This window comes from Danio aesculapii, chromosome 20 (assembly GCF_903798145.1).
Source record: "Danio aesculapii chromosome 20, fDanAes4.1, whole genome shotgun sequence".
Lineage (NCBI taxonomy): Eukaryota > Metazoa > Chordata > Actinopteri > Cypriniformes > Danionidae > Danio > Danio aesculapii.
In genome coordinates this window covers 24,437,726-24,459,089 of record NC_079454.1, presented here as the reverse complement: position 1 = coordinate 24,459,089, position 21,364 = coordinate 24,437,726, and the positions used below count along the sequence as shown (strand labels likewise).

At 33.6% G+C, this 21,364-nt stretch overlaps 1 protein-coding gene across 12 annotated transcripts in view; it reads right to left on the bottom strand.

Annotated features, from left to right (window-relative positions):
* Positions 1 to 21,364, bottom strand: part of fryl (furry homolog, like) — a 159,332-nt gene that overhangs the window by 50,964 nt on the left and 87,004 nt on the right. For 8 of the 12 annotated variants that reach the window (XM_056480793.1, XM_056480794.1, XM_056480783.1 and 5 more), the window contains 19 exons: positions 18,293 to 18,394; positions 15,835 to 15,879; positions 14,620 to 14,723; positions 14,396 to 14,504; positions 14,193 to 14,279; positions 12,009 to 12,180; positions 11,524 to 11,656; positions 11,317 to 11,424; positions 10,269 to 10,506; positions 8,346 to 8,510; positions 8,147 to 8,233; positions 7,770 to 8,038; positions 5,276 to 5,489; positions 5,047 to 5,171; positions 2,845 to 2,902; positions 2,665 to 2,756; positions 1,507 to 1,679; positions 1,254 to 1,414; positions 13 to 123 (listed from right to left, as the gene is read on the bottom strand). In XM_056480793.1, coding sequence (XP_056336768.1) covers positions 13 to 123; positions 1,254 to 1,414; positions 1,507 to 1,679; positions 2,665 to 2,756; positions 2,845 to 2,902; positions 5,047 to 5,171; positions 5,276 to 5,489; positions 7,770 to 8,038; positions 8,147 to 8,233; positions 8,346 to 8,510; positions 10,269 to 10,506; positions 11,317 to 11,424; positions 11,524 to 11,656; positions 12,009 to 12,180; positions 14,193 to 14,279; positions 14,396 to 14,504; positions 14,620 to 14,723; positions 15,835 to 15,879; positions 18,293 to 18,394 — 2,553 coding nt within the window. The remainder of the gene's footprint in view (positions 1 to 12; positions 124 to 1,253; positions 1,415 to 1,506; positions 1,680 to 2,664; positions 2,757 to 2,844; positions 2,903 to 5,046; positions 5,172 to 5,275; positions 5,490 to 7,769; positions 8,039 to 8,146; positions 8,234 to 8,345; positions 8,511 to 10,268; positions 10,507 to 11,316; positions 11,425 to 11,523; positions 11,657 to 12,008; positions 12,181 to 14,192; positions 14,280 to 14,395; positions 14,505 to 14,619; positions 14,724 to 15,834; positions 15,880 to 18,292; positions 18,395 to 21,364) is intronic. The other 4 variants (XM_056480786.1, XM_056480789.1, XM_056480792.1 and 1 more) reach the window with 1 other exon arrangement.

Sequence of the window (21,364 nt, the reverse complement as noted above, 5' to 3'; positions counted from 1 at the left end):
AAAACGTTATACCTTGCGGTCTTGAGAATCTAGAATGTTGTCCAGCCACTTATACAGATACCCATCAGAGGACAGGCCGACGTTATCAGCCACTGGACCACAACACAGCACTGCAGACATGGCCTGTACACGAACACACACATCACATTCAGACTCTATGACAGTGACATAGTGGTGCAGCTGGATATTAGAGCACTGTGATTAAATCTAAAAAGATTGCAATCTCAATTTAAACAGCCACATGATCTTAACTAAAAGAAATAATCCTATTTTTGAACTTCGACAATCACAAATGCACATCCAAATCTGTGTTTGACAGAGAGAGCAACTGTCATGTATGGTTATAAAATTGCTTCAGTCTTTATTCTTTTTGATCAATGTTATTTTTTCTACTATTATTTCTTTATTACAAACAGTCAAATAGTCACAGAAGTACTGAGACACTACATAGAATGCCTTTCTTACTTACAGTTTTAGCCTTTTTTTTCTAGTACAAATATCTAAAAACTCTTAAAAATGGAATATATTGGTTTATTTTCAGAATTAAACACAAAGTAATTATTTCCTTACAACATGCCAAATAATCTCCATGTTTAAAATAAGTGGATTTTGCTTACCCTGGTGGGAAATTAAAATAGTTTTAAGAAAAAACTCAATATTAAATTATTACTTCAATGTTTTGCTGCATCTATATATTATTACAATAGTATAAACATTTCATAATATTACACAATATTTTTACTTGTCTAGAAAATGCTTCTTGGTTTAAGAATTTAGATATTTGTACTAGAAACAAGTGAGAAAAGTATTTTTTGCAGTGGATAACAGATTATAGTTCGGATATAAATACTGTTGTTTATGATTAAGATTAAAAGCATTTAGAAATTTGGAAGCAAATTAACATTTCCAATGACTGTTGTAGCAGTTACATTGTTATGGCAATAGGTGGCGCCAAGCAACCATCAAATTTGTATGTGTCTGATTCCTTCAAAATAATTTATGAATAATCATAATTTTTTTTAAAAGCGGAATAATCTAATGATGAATCATGATCTCAATGAAATATTTCATATTTTTAATAAAATTTACATTCTACATTTTTAAAAACAGCCGTCAGTAAATAAAATCTTGTCAGAACTTCTTTTGTTAATTGCTCTATTCAGAATTGTGGGAGAAAGTGATCAACACACTGTGATTCTCAATTTATACAGCTCAACATCAAATGTGTGTTTTGTTTTGTCATGAGCATGTACCTTCAGTGCGCAGTACTGGTGTCTGTTGATCTGCATGTTGCGGTCACTGTATCTGTCCAGCGGTGTGAACATGATGCTGAAGGGTCCAGCCCAATGACTGAAGAGCATGAACAGACTATGTCTCAATGACTGCTGAGGGAAAATACTCCTCCTTTGATGAACTGCACAAACACAATCGGATAATTACAGATCAGGGAACAAATCTTTACGATTATCAACTAAAAGTTTTAAAACGACTCTTTAAAGCATGTACCTGGAACATTTTGGATGATGTTGGCCACTAGTGCGCTGAAGTGAGAGCGGATGTCTCTCAGCGTGTCTGAATCTTTGTCGTTCTCTGCCTCCAGAAGCTGTCGGGTAAGATCCACGTACTCCAGTAAAGTGCTGTTCAGAGAGTGAGACTCGCCGTCCAGACCACCACTCACCCTGCGCAGACAACACACAAACAGCTTACTATATAGGAAACAGAGTGTTAATGATGAAAAAGTCTTAGCAAAACAAAGGTTGGATATTTTGTTCTAAATATTCTTAACTTAAATTTCTTCACATAATGCTGATAAACACACAATATTATTTGGGATGGGCCTATGTGCATTTTATTTGCTTCCCAAAGGCTGTAATAGACTACATGTTTAAATAAAAAATCTAAAATAAAAACTGTATAGTTATTTTCATCTATTCAAATGCAAACCAACTGCATTACTCAATTATAGAACAAATAGAGTTTTTAATAATTTATTAAAAAAATTCCGCACCTAAACAGTAAAGGCAATGCAAGGCAAGTTTATTGATATAGCACATTTCATACACAGTGGCAATTCAAAGTGCTTTACATAAACAGGAATAAAACAAACAAGTATAAGAGAAATAAAAACAAATAATAAAAATGGTAAAAAAATAAAAATTAAATAAATAAGCATAAAAGCAGAAAAATAAATAAATAAATAAATGAAAAAATTCTATGATGGCAAAGCTAAACTTTCAGCAGCCATTACTTTAGTCTTATACAGTATGTAGCATAATACTTTTTCAGGATTCTATGTTGAAGTGAAAAACATTTTTGGTTTTCTTAATAAATAATAAAGTCCCTTCCCTTATTTGTAGCCTTTCTGAGCAAAATTATTTAAGTTTGTTCACACTTGTGCTCAATTCATTTAGATGCTTCCATCCAAAATTGAAAGCATGCTAAACACATAGACCGCTGAAAAGATGCAAAGAATTGCACTGTTTTTGACATACATTAAGTTCACCACAAAATACAGTATATGACATTAAAGTTGATCTTTTATATAAATGCTTTTTTTGATCAAACAAACCAAAAGTGTGAACATATTTGACTTCATCAAAAAATGAAAATCTTTTGGACCTTAACCGTACTTTATAAGCGAGTGCATTCGTGTGCGAGACTCACGTCTGACTGATGACTCCCGAATCGGCCAGTAGCTCAAAAATCCGGACCAGCTGGACTCTGAGAATGTCACGACGCCGGCGTCGTTTCATGTTCTGCAGAAATAAACAATTTTTTTTTTTACCCATTGTCTTTGTATTCAGTGTTTCTTTTACAGTGTGAAGTGCTGATTGGTCAACTGACCTCTGGCCTTCTCTCTAGCGCCTCTTTGATGATGGGGTTTAGCTCCTCTAAAAGCTCTCTGTTGAACACATCACAGGATTAAGTGCAACTCCACACACACACACACGTGATTGCATAACAGAGTTGATGTTATAAAATATTATTATTATTTATGTACAGCTTTGGAAAAAATAAGGTTTAATTAAAATGTTTGTTTTATTCAAAATTAGACTTATTCTATTTAGAAAATATACATTTTTTTAATTAAATAACATTTTAAAATAAATATAGTGTAATTTAGAGCAACATTTCTTTCTTTTTTTAAATGACAATTGGTCAGAAGAAGAAAAAACAAATAATTTGTTGTGACTGGAAAATCGGGGTTATTTTGACAAATATAGATATAGAGAGAGAGAGACAGATAGATAGACAGATAGATAGCAATTGTACGCTAAAAAGCACTAAATGACAAAACATTTATTTTAAATGTGGAAGAAATGGCGTAAGATGTTTAAAGAGAAAACAAAAAAATATATTACTTATTAGAATAACTATAAATAATAACTATATACACATAACTATAAATTGTAAATACAAATAAACTGAGAATTGTCAAGTGGTAGTGGTCTCTTAATTTTGCTCTGAGCTATAACAGACACCCTAGTTTTTCCACAATCACTGAATCCAACGCAAAATCAACAAAAAGTCGCAAATTTTTGTGATGCTGCAAAATTCTTAATTAAACGAAAAATAGTCGTAAAAAAAAAGTGAATAATCTCTATAATCTTAAATCTCAAATAATCTTTTGCAGCCTGTGTAGCAAGCAGACGCGGATGAAGCGCGAGTGATTTACATGTGAAGTCAATGCAAAGATGCGATTAGACATCCTAAGGCACAAATTGGCTGTTTTGTGCGTTTGACGAGCTTCAGACTGCAAAAAAAAAGTGTGAACAACGGAACAGACTGAAAACCAAGCAACATACAATAATGGAGATTAGTTGAAGGATATGGGCCGCTGCCCTTGACTGAATTGAAAGACATTATTTGTGCTTTACACATATTGCTGTTATCAATAAGTGATTTCGTTTAACACGTTTCCTGTAGCTAGTTAGTGAGAGAGAGAATAAGTTTGTGCATAAAAATTACACAGCCCTCCTTTGGCTTAAACTCTACCATTTTAGATCTGTTTTAGATCTTGTCTTGACTAGAGACCAAAATAATAAGCTTTATTTTTATGATTTGTGTCCTTATCATTGTGTCAGATTGCACACCTAACATAGTAGGCTACCTAATATGGCAAATAAGATTTATATATCTATCTATATATATATATATATATATATCTATATATATATATCTATATATATATATATATCTATATATATATCTATATATATATAGATAGATATAGGTATATATCTATATCTATCTATATATATATATCCATATATATATATATATATATATATATATATATATCCATATATATATATATATATATATATATATATATATATATATATATATATATATATATAGATATAGGTATACATCTATATATATCTATATATATATATATATATATATATATATATATCTATATATATATATATATATATTTATATATATATATATATATATATATATATATATATATATATATATATATATATATATATATATATATATATATATATAGATATAGATTATATATACACATAGATATAGGTATATATATATATATATATATATATATATATATATACCTATATCTATGTGTATATATAATCTATATCTATATATATATATCTATATATCTATATATATATATATATATATATATATATATATATATATATATATATATATATATATATATATATATATAGATATATAGATATATAGATATAGATATATATAATAACCGCAAAATTGTACACAAAATCAGTCATTTTTATCACGAAAACATAAAAAATATGTTTAATTAATTTTAAAAAATAAATAAATATGGGGTCTGCTATATATACACATAATGTGTAACATGAAGTAAAAGACACATATAACAAGTGACGAATTGGGTCTTCATGAAACCACAAGTGGCTAAAAGAGCTTAATTTGAGATGCATTCGAGTCAAATCACACCAATATGTCAGTCTGACCACTAGTCACTGGCCTCATTTACACCTAGTAATAAGCTCCATGTAAGCTGATGCCAAGACGCACCTGAAGGCAACAGGGTTGGTCCGGCCAAGCCCCAGGACAAGAGACTCAGTGATGTCCATACTCTCGGAGCGCATCATAGGAACCACATGCTTGAACAAGGAGGATGGGGACGGAATGCTAATGATCTGCACAAACACACAGAGAGACTCGTGTACACAAACAATGTTTATCATTTACAATGTTAGTTATACCATCCGACATTAGAGGTGCTAGGTTGCTATGACCTGACCTTTGAGTCGTAACTGTATCCGCTGTCTGGAGTAGATGCCAGCGTCTCGGGTGGGGAACAGCGGACAGAGCCGGCAGATGAGGAAGAGGATGAGGAAGATGAAGACGAAGAGGTGGCAGAGCTGCAACACAGGATTAGGTAGTTCCTCCAAAGGCCCACGTATGAGTCACTGCTGCTGCTCATGCTGTTCACCTTCTTGGCATTGATTGGGCTGCTGCAAGGGTCAAAGGTCACACAGGAAAGTTAAATTCCACTCATTAAAGCCAAAGAATTTTATGTAAAAAAATATCAACAATTAAATAAATATTATGTGTATTAACAATGTATGATAAATTTTTATTAATATTGATTGATAAATATTGATGATTGATAATATTGATGATAAATATTCTTCCAATTATTGAATCATTTCCAGGTACAAAATTTCATTAAAAATGTCTCCGACTGGAATTTTTCATGCACTCAAATGCTTGGCAATAGCTTAATACATTATATCAAGATAAATGTGACTGCTTATTATGTTTAGGGATGGAGCCATTAGAAAGAGGGAATTTTGAGTTTATTGGCATATCAGCTTCTCTGGCTATGTCATGGCAAAAAACTATCAAGTTTATCACATTTTATAAATAACACTTTTCTATAATTATAAAAATATTCTAACAATTAAAAGTCATCAACAGCAATAAATGCATAAGATAAAAATACATAAATAATAACAATGATAATATATATTTATTTATTTATTTATTTATTACATATTTATTGCCACATCAGCAACTTATGGATATTTCGTGGCCAAATGGATATACATTAAACTATTACATTCGTAATATTAGTAAATAATAAATACATTCATAATTCGTATTATATAAAAAAATAAATAAATAAATAAATTACTTAGACAAATATATAAAATATAAATAGATAAAAAAAAATTCAAAGTTAAATATGGTTTTTCAGTTCTATTTTTGATAAAAAATGTAAAACTCTTCCTGGTGGAACCTTTTTAAAAATGTCCATCAAAGTGCTCTCCTTATAAAAATTTTGTCTATTGGAATTTAAACTTCTACATTCCAACAAAATATGTTTGATGGTAAGAGCAGTCTGGCAGTTATTACATTTAGGTGATTCTTCGTTATTTAATAAATATAAATGTGTCAACCTAGAATGTCCAATTCGACGTCTGGTAAAGACCGTCTGATCATGCCTGGTTTCGAAATTATAATTTGCTAAATGTCTTTCATTTATTTTCGGGTTAATTTCATATAATTTGTTGTTGATGCAGTTGTCCCATTCTCTTTGCCATGTTTCGTTTATGTACACATTGATATGATAATATACAAGATAAAAATCTAACATTGTTTTTTAAGCTTTACTTTTAATAAAAATTCACATTTAAAAATATTTCATTTAAAATCTCTCCAGATAAAAATTGCTGTCTGATAACATTAAAAACAGGGCATTCACATAAATATGTTTAACAGTTTGGTTGCTGTGGCATTATTGACATTTTAGGGGTTGGTACCTTTGAGTAAATGTTCATGTGTAAGTCTTGTGTGCCCAATATGGCATCTTTTGTAAAAAATCTCATCATGTCTTGAGTAAAAAAATAAATAAAATAAAAAATAGGATTTTGTTCCCATTTCAGGATGGATTTCAAAAAGTGTATTTTTTTGTTATTTTTAATGTAGCCTTTTATTAGTGGCTTTAATTCTGAAGGTGATGCACCCATTAACCAATTTTTTGTTTAATAAATCGTGAAGGCCCCACAACACCGTATATCTCTTGCATGGAACAAAACCATTTAAATTTCAATATGCGATCTGCACATATTGCCTTATGATTTCTATATGTGGGGCCTCGTGATGAGTCTGTACTTTCACGTTTGAATAAATGGAGTGTGCCAAATGATTTCAGGATCTATTCATGATCTGTTCAATTCACTTGCCTCTTTTCTAAACGAATCAGCAGTTTTGAACAAATCAATTGAATAATTGTTTCCAATTAATCACTGTTTAATAAAGGGGCTTTTTGCCACCTTAATAATAATAATATTATTATTAATAATAATAATAATAATAATAATAATAATAATAATAATAATAATAATAATAATAATAATAATAATAATAATAATAATAATAGAGTGATTTCAGGAGAATCATGTGACTCTGAAGACTGGAGTAATAAAACTGAAAATTAATTTTTATAATCATTGCAATAAATTCTAGAAAATTTTATTATAAACTACTTTCAAACATTTATTTATTTATTTATTTATTTATTTTATAGTGCAATAACATTTTAAAATTTTACAATTTGTACTGTATTTTTGATCAAATAAATGCAGACCTAATGAGCAGAAGCATATTTTAAAACATTTAAAAATCCTACTGACCTCAAATTTTGACATGTAGTGTAAAACATTATAATATATATAAAACATAATGCAACTATGCATATTTATCAGGCACATTTGAATGCAAAAACATACTTAATGTCAACTTGTGGAGAGAGCAGCTGAAGCCGGGTGGAGGCGAAGACCCAAGCGTAGCTCAGTGCAGAGGGGCAATGCTTGGGCAGGTTCTCTTGACGAAGGTAACTAGACAGACTGATGACCCAGGGGTCCTGACCTTGCGTCACATGGGCAAACACCCAGATGTGAGAGGGGCTTACGACATCAAACTGATGGCTGATGGGAGAAGAACTCCACTCTGCCAAAGTCTGTAGGTCTATTCCACTGGGACAATACAGCAGATTTGTCTAAAGCAAAAAGGGGCAAAATATGATCATTTTAAAACAGTGTGCCATTTTTTGTTTGTTTAAATGTACACAAACATTCTGTGAACATACTGTTTTGCATTTTCTTACCTGATCAGCCCCCGTGAGATGAATAAAGCTCTCGAGGACTGAAGCACTCAATCTGTCCATCACGTCTATAGCCAACTCTTCATCTCCCTGAGAAAGAGGGAAAACAAAGATAAAGACAAAGCAATAAATTTGAAGAGCAAACAAAGAAGGTCATCCGATGTGCGTGAACAACAGGAAGTCATGCAGGGAGGATGGTTACCTTAGCAATGCCGAGGGCCGTGTGCAGCGATCGGACCTCTTTGAGGACGTTGACGGCGAGTCTGCGTGTTGCAGGTCGACAGCTGCACAGCACCACCAGAGCCAGACCCTCCACCACATGCAGAACTGTCCAGAGAGGAGATCGCTCAAGAGGGAGAGACGGGCTCTAAAACAGAAACAAACAAAGGTAAACCACTAGATAACAATTTATGATATGCTACAAGAAAAACTCAAATAAGAAAAACACATCGAAGTGTTTAAAAGTTTAAGGTCAGCAAGTTTTAAAAATCTTTGTAAAATAATACTATTTTATTTATTTTTCATGAAAAGTCCAATAATATTACTATTACCATTTAAATTTTTTATTTTTTTGGAAAATTTATGGCAATAACAAATCATTTGTCCAATCTTCAGAATTAAATGATTCTTCAGAAATTACATAAACATACTCATAAATGTGCTCAAAGCATTTATTGTTTGCAGTGATGAAAGCCATACTGCTTAATTCTTGGCTGAATTTTTGCATTTTACATTATATTGATGAATATAAAGTTCAAAAGAACAGTATTTTTGTATTATAAAAGTCTTTACTATCACTTTTTTATTAATTTAAGAATGCTTTATCATAACACACTTTATAAAAGCATACATTTCTTTCCAATAAATAAACACTACAAGTAAATAAAAACTAAATAAATGTTGTATAAGATCAAGAAAATGAAATTCTTCTGCCTCTATATATTTACTGTATATTAGATTCTTTTAAACCTTTTTTGAAAAATGTAATGCTCAAACATCACATTACATAAACATTACGTTATATGCTGTTTTAGTTTGTAAGAAATACCTTATCTTAATCGTTAGCTAAATGAAAAGGAGGATCGAATACTGGACTGCCTATAGCACCGATGTGTGCGTGTTATGTGTTGGTGGTTCCACACCTAAACTTAAATGGAGATCAGCAATCTTGGTTGAGTTTATTGAAGTTCAGAAGAAAACCTTGGGCACTTGGGGGGAATTCCAACTTACATCAGTCAAAATGACGTCAATAGGAGTATAAAAGGCTAAGGAAGACTTTTCCATATTGGACACTGAGAGAATCAGTACCCCCAACTTTTAGAAGCCTGAGATGCTCAGTGCCAACTACACCTTTGACTGAAACACTGTTTACAGTATTTTTACTTCAATGCTTGAGAATTTTGCCTTTCGATTTTGTTTAGTATTTTAAAATGTAACCAATAAAAAGAAATAGAACTATAAGAAACAATGTAAATGATCACAAATACCACCTACCAAAGCTTTAATTTATAGCGTTTTAAGACTTTCAGCAAGAACATACCACAAAGGAGTCTTCTGACCAAGTTGTAAGTCATTTGAAAGGCTTAAAACTTAGGGCAGACTCAACTTACTTTACCTAACATGACAATAATAAATAATTATATTAAAGATGTTAAGATTAAAGTACACACCAAGAAACATATTATTATATATATTGGTGATTTACAGTTTGGTTACTTTATTTCTATTCTACAAAATAAAACAGATGTTTCTCAAATGATCTTTTATGATTTAAAGTTTGTTTTCAAAGCCTAAGTCTTTGTTTGTTATTGACCTTATTCTTCATGTACAATTGGGCGCAGCCATTGGAATCCATTGATTTTAGACGTTAAAAACAGCTTGTTATGCTGCTTTATGTTGCGAACTAATCATTTCGTGTTATATTTTTATTCTTTAATGTAAAGTGAAATGAACACACTTGTTTGTAGAGCGAGTAGTTTAACCGTTTTCTGCCCTTTACTATTCCTAGTAATGTCTTCCATATGTGACTGAATCAGAAGTTCTCGCAAAACGTGTGCACTTCTGCATTCCAAAATAAGGTCAATATATTTTATTAAAAAACAACTCTGTTGTTGTATGTTTGCACCTGTGAATCATGGCAGCGGTTGTTGCTCTGTACCGCCTGTCTCCACTGTATGATGAGCTGCAGCAGCATCTTGACAGCGTTATCCAGTAAAGTGGGGTGAACATCAGTCACCTCCCTCACAATGAAATACACAAAACCAGACAACACGTCCTCTCTCCAGTCCGGGAAGTCCACCATCAGAGCCTGCAGAGTGGTGAACGCCAGACCACGCAGCTCCTCATCCATGTGGATGGTCAGTCTGAATGGGAGGGACGAATAAAGAGTCACATTGTTTACGAAGTACAATAAATAAACACTACGCATCATCACCTTTATAACAGCATCATGCGTCAGTAAAACCGCAGAAAGTTCAAGGGGCTGACAGATTTATATATATAGGACTACATGCCATTATGACTTCACAGGAAGTCTGACTCATATTGTGGTTATTAATCAGGAAGTAATGAATATATGTAAATTAGAATACCAGATTAGTCCTTTCTGAATAACTGAAATTCTGTATTTGACTAATATCCGTAAATTAACTGAACACTTTGCATGAGAAAACCCTAAAAAGGATGAAAATTTGCTGTTAATAACTCACATTCAGGCCAAATTGAGAAGTATGTGAGCTCTCTGCCTTTGAAAGACTTTTTTAGCTGAAGCTGCTAGTAAATTAACAGCAAAGTGTCATCTTTGTATGAACTACCCCTATAAGTTTCTTTAAACATTGATGATTCTCATTCTAAAATGCTTGTGTTCTTTGCAATTAGGTTGTTTGAGAACCTGCAAAGTATAAATAAATGTATAAACATGAAAGTGACATGTAGAATACACATTCACAGTAATGAATGAAATATTTCCAAAATGAACCAAACTGTGAGCTTGTGAACCAGAACTGAACAATGAATTTAGCACTAGTCCAGACTCTTCATCTCTGCTGTAGTAAATGATCAATAAGCATAAATACAATTGCTCTCTGACGACAACAGAACAAGTGAATCACAGAAAGGCTGGAGTTTTCGTGAAGTGATGAATGAGAGTTGACGTGAGGGTCACAGGTCATTACTTGGCCAGTAGCTCAATGAGATCCTGTCTGCTCATGCCGTCTGGGATTAGCCTGGGAATGGCAGCTACACATGTCCGGAATAGATCAATCTTCGGCTTACGCTCCCCACTACAACAAATAAATGGCACCATTATTTTTCATACCATTTGGAAGATTTTGAGCGGCTTTATCATACTTAATAGCTCAATAAAACCCCAAGAAACTAACGTGATCATGTCTTCTGGTTCTTTGTTGGACATCTGAACGTTGGTCATGCTCATGGATCGTCCCACTTCTTTATCCAGGTGTCTAAGAATGTTATCTAAGGCCTTCCGAACCTGAGGGTAATATAGAGACATACCTAGACGGACAAGCACACACACACAAAAAGAACAGCTTAGTTCACACACAAAATCTAGTAGAATGGAAAAAGATACAATAGTTCACATACAGACGCATTTCCTCAACCTCTAAACAATGGAGCAAGATAAATACAGCACTATCTGAACTCATGACAGGCGTTCAATGCGTTTTAAAACAAATCTTTCATTCTTTCACTCTTAAAAACTTCCTTTAAAGATAGCTAAACAAACAAAAAACAACATTTTGGCATACTAATGTCATATAGACAAATGGATTGAGTAGGAGGGGAGGCTGCATGCAAGAATAAATGTCTTTTTGGGAAGCTGTGTAGTAACAGTAAGGCTCCATACCGATGACCTTGGCTTCCTCGTCTGTCAGGGTGGTGTTGAGGAAGATCTTTTTGACCCGCAGTGTGTTGCCTGAGGGTAAGATGACGCCTGTAGTGGGCATAGGTGGCTCGCCATCTTTCTGTTGTAGGCTGTCAGCTATCACCAGAAAGGCCCGCAGACCAATATTCATCCTCTGAGAAAGAAAGACAGAGAGAGAGATAATTAGCTGTCGTCTTCATCTTTTTGTGAATAACAATCATTATAGAACACTGTTAAACGTAATCTTTAAATAAATTTCATAATATATTTTTCATTATGAATTTTCTAATGTTGTAAGGCTTGCTTTTAATATATAAACACATTAATAACATGATAGTAATCATGTTATTTATGTTTAAACAAGTAGCATTAATTTATAGCAATTGATGATTTAGTATTTAATTTTTTTTCAGCTCGTTACAGTGCAACTAAGAAATTAAATATTCATTAATGCACTTACAATGCATTTATTTCTATTGTATATTCATGAAATGAGTAACCGTCATATTAAAGTGTTTCTAAATTAACATTAAGTAACAATGAATAGAGCACAGAACTATTATGCTGTGTTCACACCAGACAAGGCATGCACAAAAAAAAAAAAAAAAAAAAAAAAAAAAAAAAAAAACAAAACAAAAAAAATTATATATATATATATATATATATATATATATATATAGATATAGATATAGATATAGATATCTATATCTATATCTATATCTATATATATATAGATATAGATATCTATATCTATATATATATATATATATATATATATATATAAAAATCGCACTATTCACGTGTAAATAGATGTGTGAACATTTTGCGCATAAAACTCGCCTCATTAGCGTGTCAAACTTGCTTCAATTGTGCATCAAATTCGCTTCATTCGTGCAACAAAATTCGATTTATTCACGTGTCAAATTACTTCATTCACACGTCAAAATTGATTAATTTGTGCGTCAAATTCACTTAATTTGCATGTCAAATCTGACTCGTTATTGTGTCAAATCTGATTCTTTCGCTTGTCAAATTAGATTAATTCATGCATTAAATTCCCTTCATTCGTGCGTCATATTGACGCATCAAATTCGTGCATCAAATTCGCGTGTCAAATTCGATCAATTCGTGCATTAAATTCCCTTCATTCGTGCGTCATATTGACGCATCAAATTTGTGCATCAAATTCGCGTGTCAAATTCGATTAATTCGTGCATTAAATTCCCTTCATTCGTGCGTTAAATTCACACGTTCATGAGTCTATTCGATTAATTCGTGTGTCAAATTTGCTTCATTCGCACGTGAAACTTGCTTCAGTCGCGCATCAAATTCGCTTAATTCGCTTGCCAAATTTGCTCAACTTCTGTGTCAAATTCGCTTTATTCACACCCCAAATTCGATTATTTCGGTCTGTCAAATTTGCTTCATTATCAATAGATTTGCGTCAAGGGTATGGCTTCTGTCTGCGCAGTGACTCTAGCTTCGTTGCTAAATGGCTAGTTGTACGTTTCATGGATTTTATTTAGATACTAGCTGTGCTTTATGTGTTTTAGAAATGCTGAAAAACAGCATATATTCGTTCGACGCCATGTCTGAGTCCACTAAATCCTTTCAGAGGTGCACCCAGCTCTGTAAGTTCATTAACTCCTCCACAAACTGCACCTGGATGATAGAGGCTTTCAGTGATGCTTCAGACTGAGCAAGGCCCAGTTTGTTGAGCTGTTGTTGTCCGGTGTCAGCATGAGGATTTTTCCTCAGGACACCAACAACAGGCACTACGTCATAATTACACCCCAACAAAAGCAAGCTCATGATTGGTTAACACGGCGTGAATGTCTGCTGAAGTTCAGATTTTTCAACTTGAGCAATTCGCGCAACAAACACACAAAATGCTCAATTCTACCTACGTCATTCACGCGAATCACACGGCATGATGTCTACTTACGTCTTTGCATTGACTTAACATGTAAATCACTCACGAGTCGCGATTGACGCTTTATCCGCATAAGATGTGAATGCAGCATTAGAATGGAACTATTTTAAACAGCCATGACTCATCAAAATTTTTTTTTTAAATATTATACTTATTTGGTTAATTTCTACCATTTTATAATAATAATTTTGTAAAATCTTTTTTATTTCTGCACAGTATATGTCTTTACACACCTCTGGATTTATGGTGAAGGTCTTGTGAGACTTGCCCACACACAGCAGGTCATAGATGATCTCTTTCATGGCAAAGTCAAGCCTTTCCTTCATAAAGAGAAAAAAACACCACAAAATGTCACTTATAAAATCCAAACACAAAGTGGATACACACAAAGGAAGGAAAAGCACATTGAGACATAATAAAGGGCTGAAACTTTTACCTGAGCGATAAACTGAATGATCTTAACAAAGATGTTAAGAGGTGTGTCCCTGGGCACCACGCTGCGAGAGCCCTTCGGGAAAAGTGCTGTTACAATACTGAGGAGCCGACTGTGAAGGAAACAAAAGAGATAATGTCTCTGAAATAATAGTATGTTTGTAGCGGAGTGTTTCTCTCTATTCTTAGTGTATGAGCATTCAGGTTTTCTGTAGGGTTGTGTCTTACCTCTGTGTGGTTGTGTTACTCTCACACTTGATCCTAATGATGTAAACCCAGAGCAGCCTGTACAGAGACTCCAGTGCTACACGAGACATTTTGGGGTCTTTGTTCTAGAAAAAGTAAAGAAATAAAACTCTAACACAACAAGTCAAGACATGAGCTATAGACTCAAAACCAGTGACGTCAAGTAGCCTTAGTGATGTAGCCAGCAAAAACAAGCTTTAAAAAAATGAATCCTTTGCCATATTCATTCATAAACAGCTGCTGCTGCTTCATCATTACAGGAGATCAATAGTTCTTGCTGCTTACGATGAGTTAATGAGGAATATGACGCACCGGACTCCATTTATAGGCCAATAAGTGCCGTAATTTCTGCTTTAACTGCATTGATGCACAGAGAGATGACTCATAAATCGGCTGTTCAGCAGAAGCAATGGATGATGAAAGAGGGATTCATAAAAACTCTGCTAATGAATCTGCGATTAACACATCATGGCGCGTCCAAATCGAGTCACTGACTAAGCAATTGTCTCTCACACACACAGCTAATCAGACTGCAGCAGAGAATAAGCAGGGTGTAATAATCTACTTTGACCATAGGGGGCGATATAGGTGCATGTTTTGCAGCAACATAAGGAGAGTGTCACTATAATTGAGGATTTTCTAGTGTTTTTTCAGCAAGACATGCCATTTCTGTACGCAATCTGGATTTTTTTCCTCTCTTGCCTAACGGGGAACATTTAAAATATTTATCTTGGTAAATTAAATGTAAAACAAACCACTGCAAACGCAACAGACATGCAAACTCCTCCAACCTCTACAAAAAACAATGGCGTCAGCAGCATCCAGGCATTAAAAAAGTCAGTATTTGATGATTTTCCATATTTTTTCAATAAGCGCAATCCAATTCGATTGCCATTGTGCCCCAATATTAAAATTCAGATTACAAATTTAACCTTGGCACATTGAAATATTAAATAAAACTATGTTTTAATTTTGCTTTCAAAGGCAATGAGTGAGTTTTGTCCAAAACTGATGCCACCTCTGATAAAACAAGCCTAAAACAGTGATCACTGATATAATAAAGTCCACATCTCCATAAATTACTAAATGTTTCCGCTAAAGGACGAAAGAGCCAGAGGTCTCAGGAAACCAATGTGGAATACAGGTCAGTCACATGACCTCTCAGAGGCGGGACTGTAGGCAACCATGGAAACTCACCTGCAGGGTCTCAATCTGCTTACGGATGCTGTTGTTTGACGGCATCTGGAGCCAATAAACGTGCAGGGGGGAACAAAAAAAGATGACAAAGGACAGGGGGTGATGGTGGTGGGGAAGACATGCAGGTTAGATACAGAACAAGAGACAAACTTAAGAACAAAACAAAAAGCTTTGTGCTACAACAACAGCAAAAACAAAACATGCAGAACAAGGTGCAGGGTGCTTGGGATGTAATACTTCAGTGTCAGATTCTCTACAGAATCAGCACAAGTATTTCAAAGTGTATCTATTCTTCCCTATGGAATGAAAATATCTCAGACTAAAGATTTTTATTTTATTTGATTAAAAATTTTATTTTATATATTATTAAAGCTTTTTTAGCAGTTATATTTTAATAAATGGGCGATGTGCTGATGAAGATGTTTCAGATGGGTGAGAAGACAAAAAGCAGGATTAAAAAAATAAATGATCAAATAATAACACATCAAAATAATAACACATCAACATAAAACAAAAATAGTAGAAAATAAAGAAAGATAAAAAAATATAGATTTTAAAGAGCCCCTATTATGTGTTTTTGAAAATTACCTTCTATGCAGTGTGTAACACAGCTCTAAGTGAAGTGAAATATCCAGCTAAGGCTTAAATCTGAAAGTGCGCTGTGTTTAAAGCTATTGATTCATCTATAAAAGAGTCAACTCATAGTGGTTCAAATGAATCACTGCTTTAATGAGTCTTTAGCCGTGTCGGAGTGACGTTGATACGGAACTCAAGCCCCGCCCATTTGCTGCACGCGCAGACCTGGGAAAATTCAAACCCCCGGAACCGCCCACAAACACTATAGAAAGAAAAAGGGAGAAATAACAAAACGGAAGGGTGGCGGGAGATAAATCTGAAATACAGGGAGACTCCCAGGAAAAAACAAAAGTGTTGGCAGGTATGCTCACACATACACTCTGCACTACTTCAAAATTGTTGATAAGCCATGGTGGGCTTAGTCTCACGCTTAACGTAGTCGACCAATCACAACAGACTGGGTCATCTGACTAATCAGCGCAGATTAGCATCGCACTAAGGAGGGATTTGAGAACAAATGAATCGCTGAATGAGGGATAAGTAAAAATAAATGCATATTATAAGACAATGAAGGTGTTTTTTGACCTTGCATGCATTTCAGACTGTTGTTGGAGACCCCCAAAACCAAAATATGACCCTTTTTAATGCGTAATAGGGGCTCTCTAAAAATAAACAAATAAAGTAAATAATAACAAAAAACAAACTATGTCACAAAGACAAAAACAAAGCATAAATAGAAATAAAACTAAATAAAAACACGAAACAAACTTAAACAAAAGAGAAACCGTACAAAAAACAGAACAACAAAAAAAAATGAGGCAAGATTAGTGCATGCAAATGTATGATTAAAAGCGTGAGTGATTATGAAGACTTTACTCAGAGTAGTTGCCATGCATAACTCATGCAAATGAAAACAAGGCTTCAAAAATAAATATGGCATCTCTCTGACTAAAGTCTTTCAGACAGGGAAGACAAACTACAGCAGGGTTAGAAGCAGACAGGGGAATAGAGAGACAAGCAGAACTGTAAAGAGAATCCATGGATCAATCGGGAGAGGAATTTTCCACCACTGAGACTACAAATCCCATAAACCTAGATTCGATTGGCTAAAGCCATTACACCAGACAACTGAGGAAAACTTCACCTCTGATCCTGAAATGTTCAAATGACTTGTTGAGAAGAAGCAGTCTAAAGTGGATTAGGAGTAAGATTCGCACTAGTCTAATTCTGATCCAGTCCTGATCTGGATTAATGGTAAGTGGGGAAAGGATTTAATCAGCACTGCAGGGAGTTACATAAAGTTTGATCACTCATTCACAAAATCACCACCACCTAATCAAAGCATCACAGATCGGTCCTCAAGATTCACATGATAAAGTGGCACAGACTGCAGGGAAAATGAATCACTGTGGAAAGGGAATTACAGGAAACCAAAAGAATCACATCCTGGCAGCTGAACCGACGACAACAAGACAACGTGGACGAGCACAAACACACACATTTTGAAGATGTGATTGAGACAGAGTGGATGAAACAGGCATGATTAACCAAACAATACAAGCAAGAAGCATTTGACAAGTCTTCTATAACACCACACCTTTCACTAAAATTATGTACCCAACCAACCCATTCACTGAACGAATTTTCATACTGAATCACCAAACCTGCCTTCAGGCTTCAGAATGTTTGTATCAACAGCACACACTGCTTTATGTATTTTATTTGATAAGTATTAAATATTTGACAGAATTTGGTAGGATTTACAGAAAGACAGAATGCTTGGGATATATACTGGAGCTACTCTAGTAATTTGTAGACAGCATTTTTCATGGTGCCGTCTGTGAGAAGCTGTCAGCTTCATTCTGCAGTTAGAAAATGTTACCTTTAGGTGAGAAAGGCAGTTCTGAAGAAAGATGTGCCAGTTATTGAGGAAGAACTGCTTCTGACTAACACACAGCAGACATGTGACCAAGGGATACAATGCCTGGAGAGAGACAGAAAACAAAAAGAACACTTTGACAAATTTGACATGTTTGAATATTGAAAAAAACTGATGTGAACTGATATAAACTTGGTATTTCAACACTAATACTAAGAGCTGTCTTGAGTGACAAATCTTATTAGAATGCATGAAAAATTCAGCTTTGCCATCAACAGGAATATATCACATTTTAAAATAGATTTTAAGAGAAACAAAGTTACTTTAAACGGTAATAATAGTTCACAAAATGACATTATTTTACAACATGTTCAATCATACAAACATACTCTTGCAGATCATTACAGACATTTAAAATTCAAGCTTTGTAATAAGGTGATGCAAAAATATGTCTGAATAAAGACAATCTATCAGAAAATAGGCAAGCACACTATATAATTATACTATATAAGTGTATATATACTATATACACCAGGGGTGCCCAAACTGTTCCGTATGAATGGCCAAAAAGCAAACATCATTGAGAGCCGTGGGCCGAAGGTAAATATACCAAACTATATAACATTAAAGTTGCCATAGGTAATTTCCTATTTTATTTCCTTATATTTCAAAATAAATAGAAAACATTACTTTAAATTGTATCAACTAATGCAGTATAACTTTTTAAATTATAACTTATTGCAATAAAACAATCACATTTATATCACAGTGGAGTTCAATGCTGAATACTCAAGCAGAATCTGCCTTTGACTTGATTTGCTCACCAAAGGCTTTGTCGGGTAACAGTATGTACATTTAAACAAAATCTGATTAATTTACACCATTTAATTGAAAAGTTTCGTTTCAGTTGGCTTTTAACAAAAAAACAAACAAACAAACAAAGGGTTACATTAAATTTGAATAGACAATTTAGAAACCATCCCCATCACCTCCCTCTCTTATCATATGGGATAGCGGCCAAATCAAAGGTTAACATGGGCCAACTTTGGCCCTAGGGCTCTAGTTTGGGCATCTCTGATATACACTATTTAAATTCTAATATAAATTTGCAGGTCTCTGCCAATAGATTTGCCTGCATCTACTAACCACTCACTGTCTATGGTTTTAAATACCTGCAGCAAAGTATTAGGAGGAAAAGTGCCGGGATTATCGTATTTGTATGAAATCCAGGTGTTTAAGAAATCCCATCAGATTTCATCTGATATTTCCCATTCTCTTTTTGATTCATTTCAAATCCTTGCCTCAGGATCTCGGTATAGGGTTCCTTTGGCAAGGCCCAACAGATTTAAATTTTCATTTGTTCCTTGTGCGATTGATTTGCAAAATTTTAATGGGAAGAGGTAGTTGCTGTTTTAGTCCTATTAATGTTGTTCAATGTTTGTCTTAAGAGTGTGGTGTGATATATGTGTTGTAAATCTATTACGCTGCAGAACAAATCGCCCCAAAAGTGGACAATAAAGTTTACAGTAACAGTATTATTCTCATAAAATACATTGTCATAAATACATATGAGTAATTCCAGCGTTATGGATGTGACATTTGCAGTAACAACTAGCCACAAGCAGAAAAATATCAATCTGTAAACATTTTTTATATTTCAAATTAGAAAATAAACAAGCGTCTTGGATGTGACAAAAAAGTCTGTGGGTATACAGTATTCAACATACTTTGTAGAAATTCATACTGTGAATTAAACTGCACAACCCAAAAGAAACAATGCTAATCAAAAGGACAAGAGTTGGATCACTATAGAACAAACATGATTGATTTTATTTGATTTTACATTTATGAGGAAAAAGTGCCGTTATGGATGTGACATCTCTCTGTTATGGATGTGAAATCGCCTCTTGTGTGACTTTGGTAAATCAAATATACTGTAGTTGTTTGAAAACACTGACAGAGACATTTTTGAGTATTTTTAAAGCTCTGTAAAACACAAGCCTACACAAAAAATGCAGAAACGGTTTTGCTATTTTGGTGAAAACATTTCTTTTCATGGTAAGGTTGACATTTGCAAGGAATTACTAATATGTATATCTCTAAACCTTTCCTTTCAAATGTTAAAAGTTTGTGATCAATATTTTAAGTCCTGTGCTCTTGTCAAATTATCATAAATAAAGTGCTGAAATGGTCAAAGAGATTCATTTTGCAGATTCAGTTACTCTAATTGGAATTTTAACAGGAGAGAAAGTGTTTGAGTCACAGCAAACTAAATGTTTCATCTCAACAATAAATGTTTGATGTTAAACCCAACTTTTGTAAAGCCTCTGCTTCATGTTGTTGTATCAGAATCCTTGAGAAATACAGCCATACTTAAGAACGCTTAGTTTAAGCAAATTTGATCATCATGCGTGTTAAATCTGAAGGGAGTCGCTCCGGCTGTGCTGTCCTGTGTTAACTTTTTTATTCGATTGACAGCACTAAAAAAATGTTAAAGTCTCATTTAAAAGTGTAATAACAGTTGATTTTTAAGTCGATTGATTATGGAAAAAATCATAATCACAATTATTTTGGTCAATGTTGCAATCAGAATGATCTAAAACGATTATAAATGTGCCATATATACTGTACATTTAAAATTGCTACACCTATGCATTTCAGAGACCATGAAATTTCGCAATTCTCACTAAACGGGTAACTAAAATATAGAATAGAATAATAAGCACATACAAATGAAACAAACTGTGCTTTAAGCAGTCTTCACTTTAGAAATTATACTTAATTTGTTTCTAAGTAAAGCTACAAAAGTCCTTCAGTCGAAAGCAGTGAGTGTTTTTGTCCTAAATCACTCACTGTTTGATTAATAATGAGAAGCACAGTTGGCATTAAGAGCCACATGGCTCCGATTTACTGTTACACATGCATTTCCTTCTCAACTATTTATGTGAATTTTTTACATAAACAAAGGTTTATGAGAATAATTATTAAGCAGTGTTTTGACACATCTGACTTATCTTGATTCCTGTTTTTGCGTAGTTGTTAGAGGCCAATAGTGAATTCAAATGTTAATTTCTA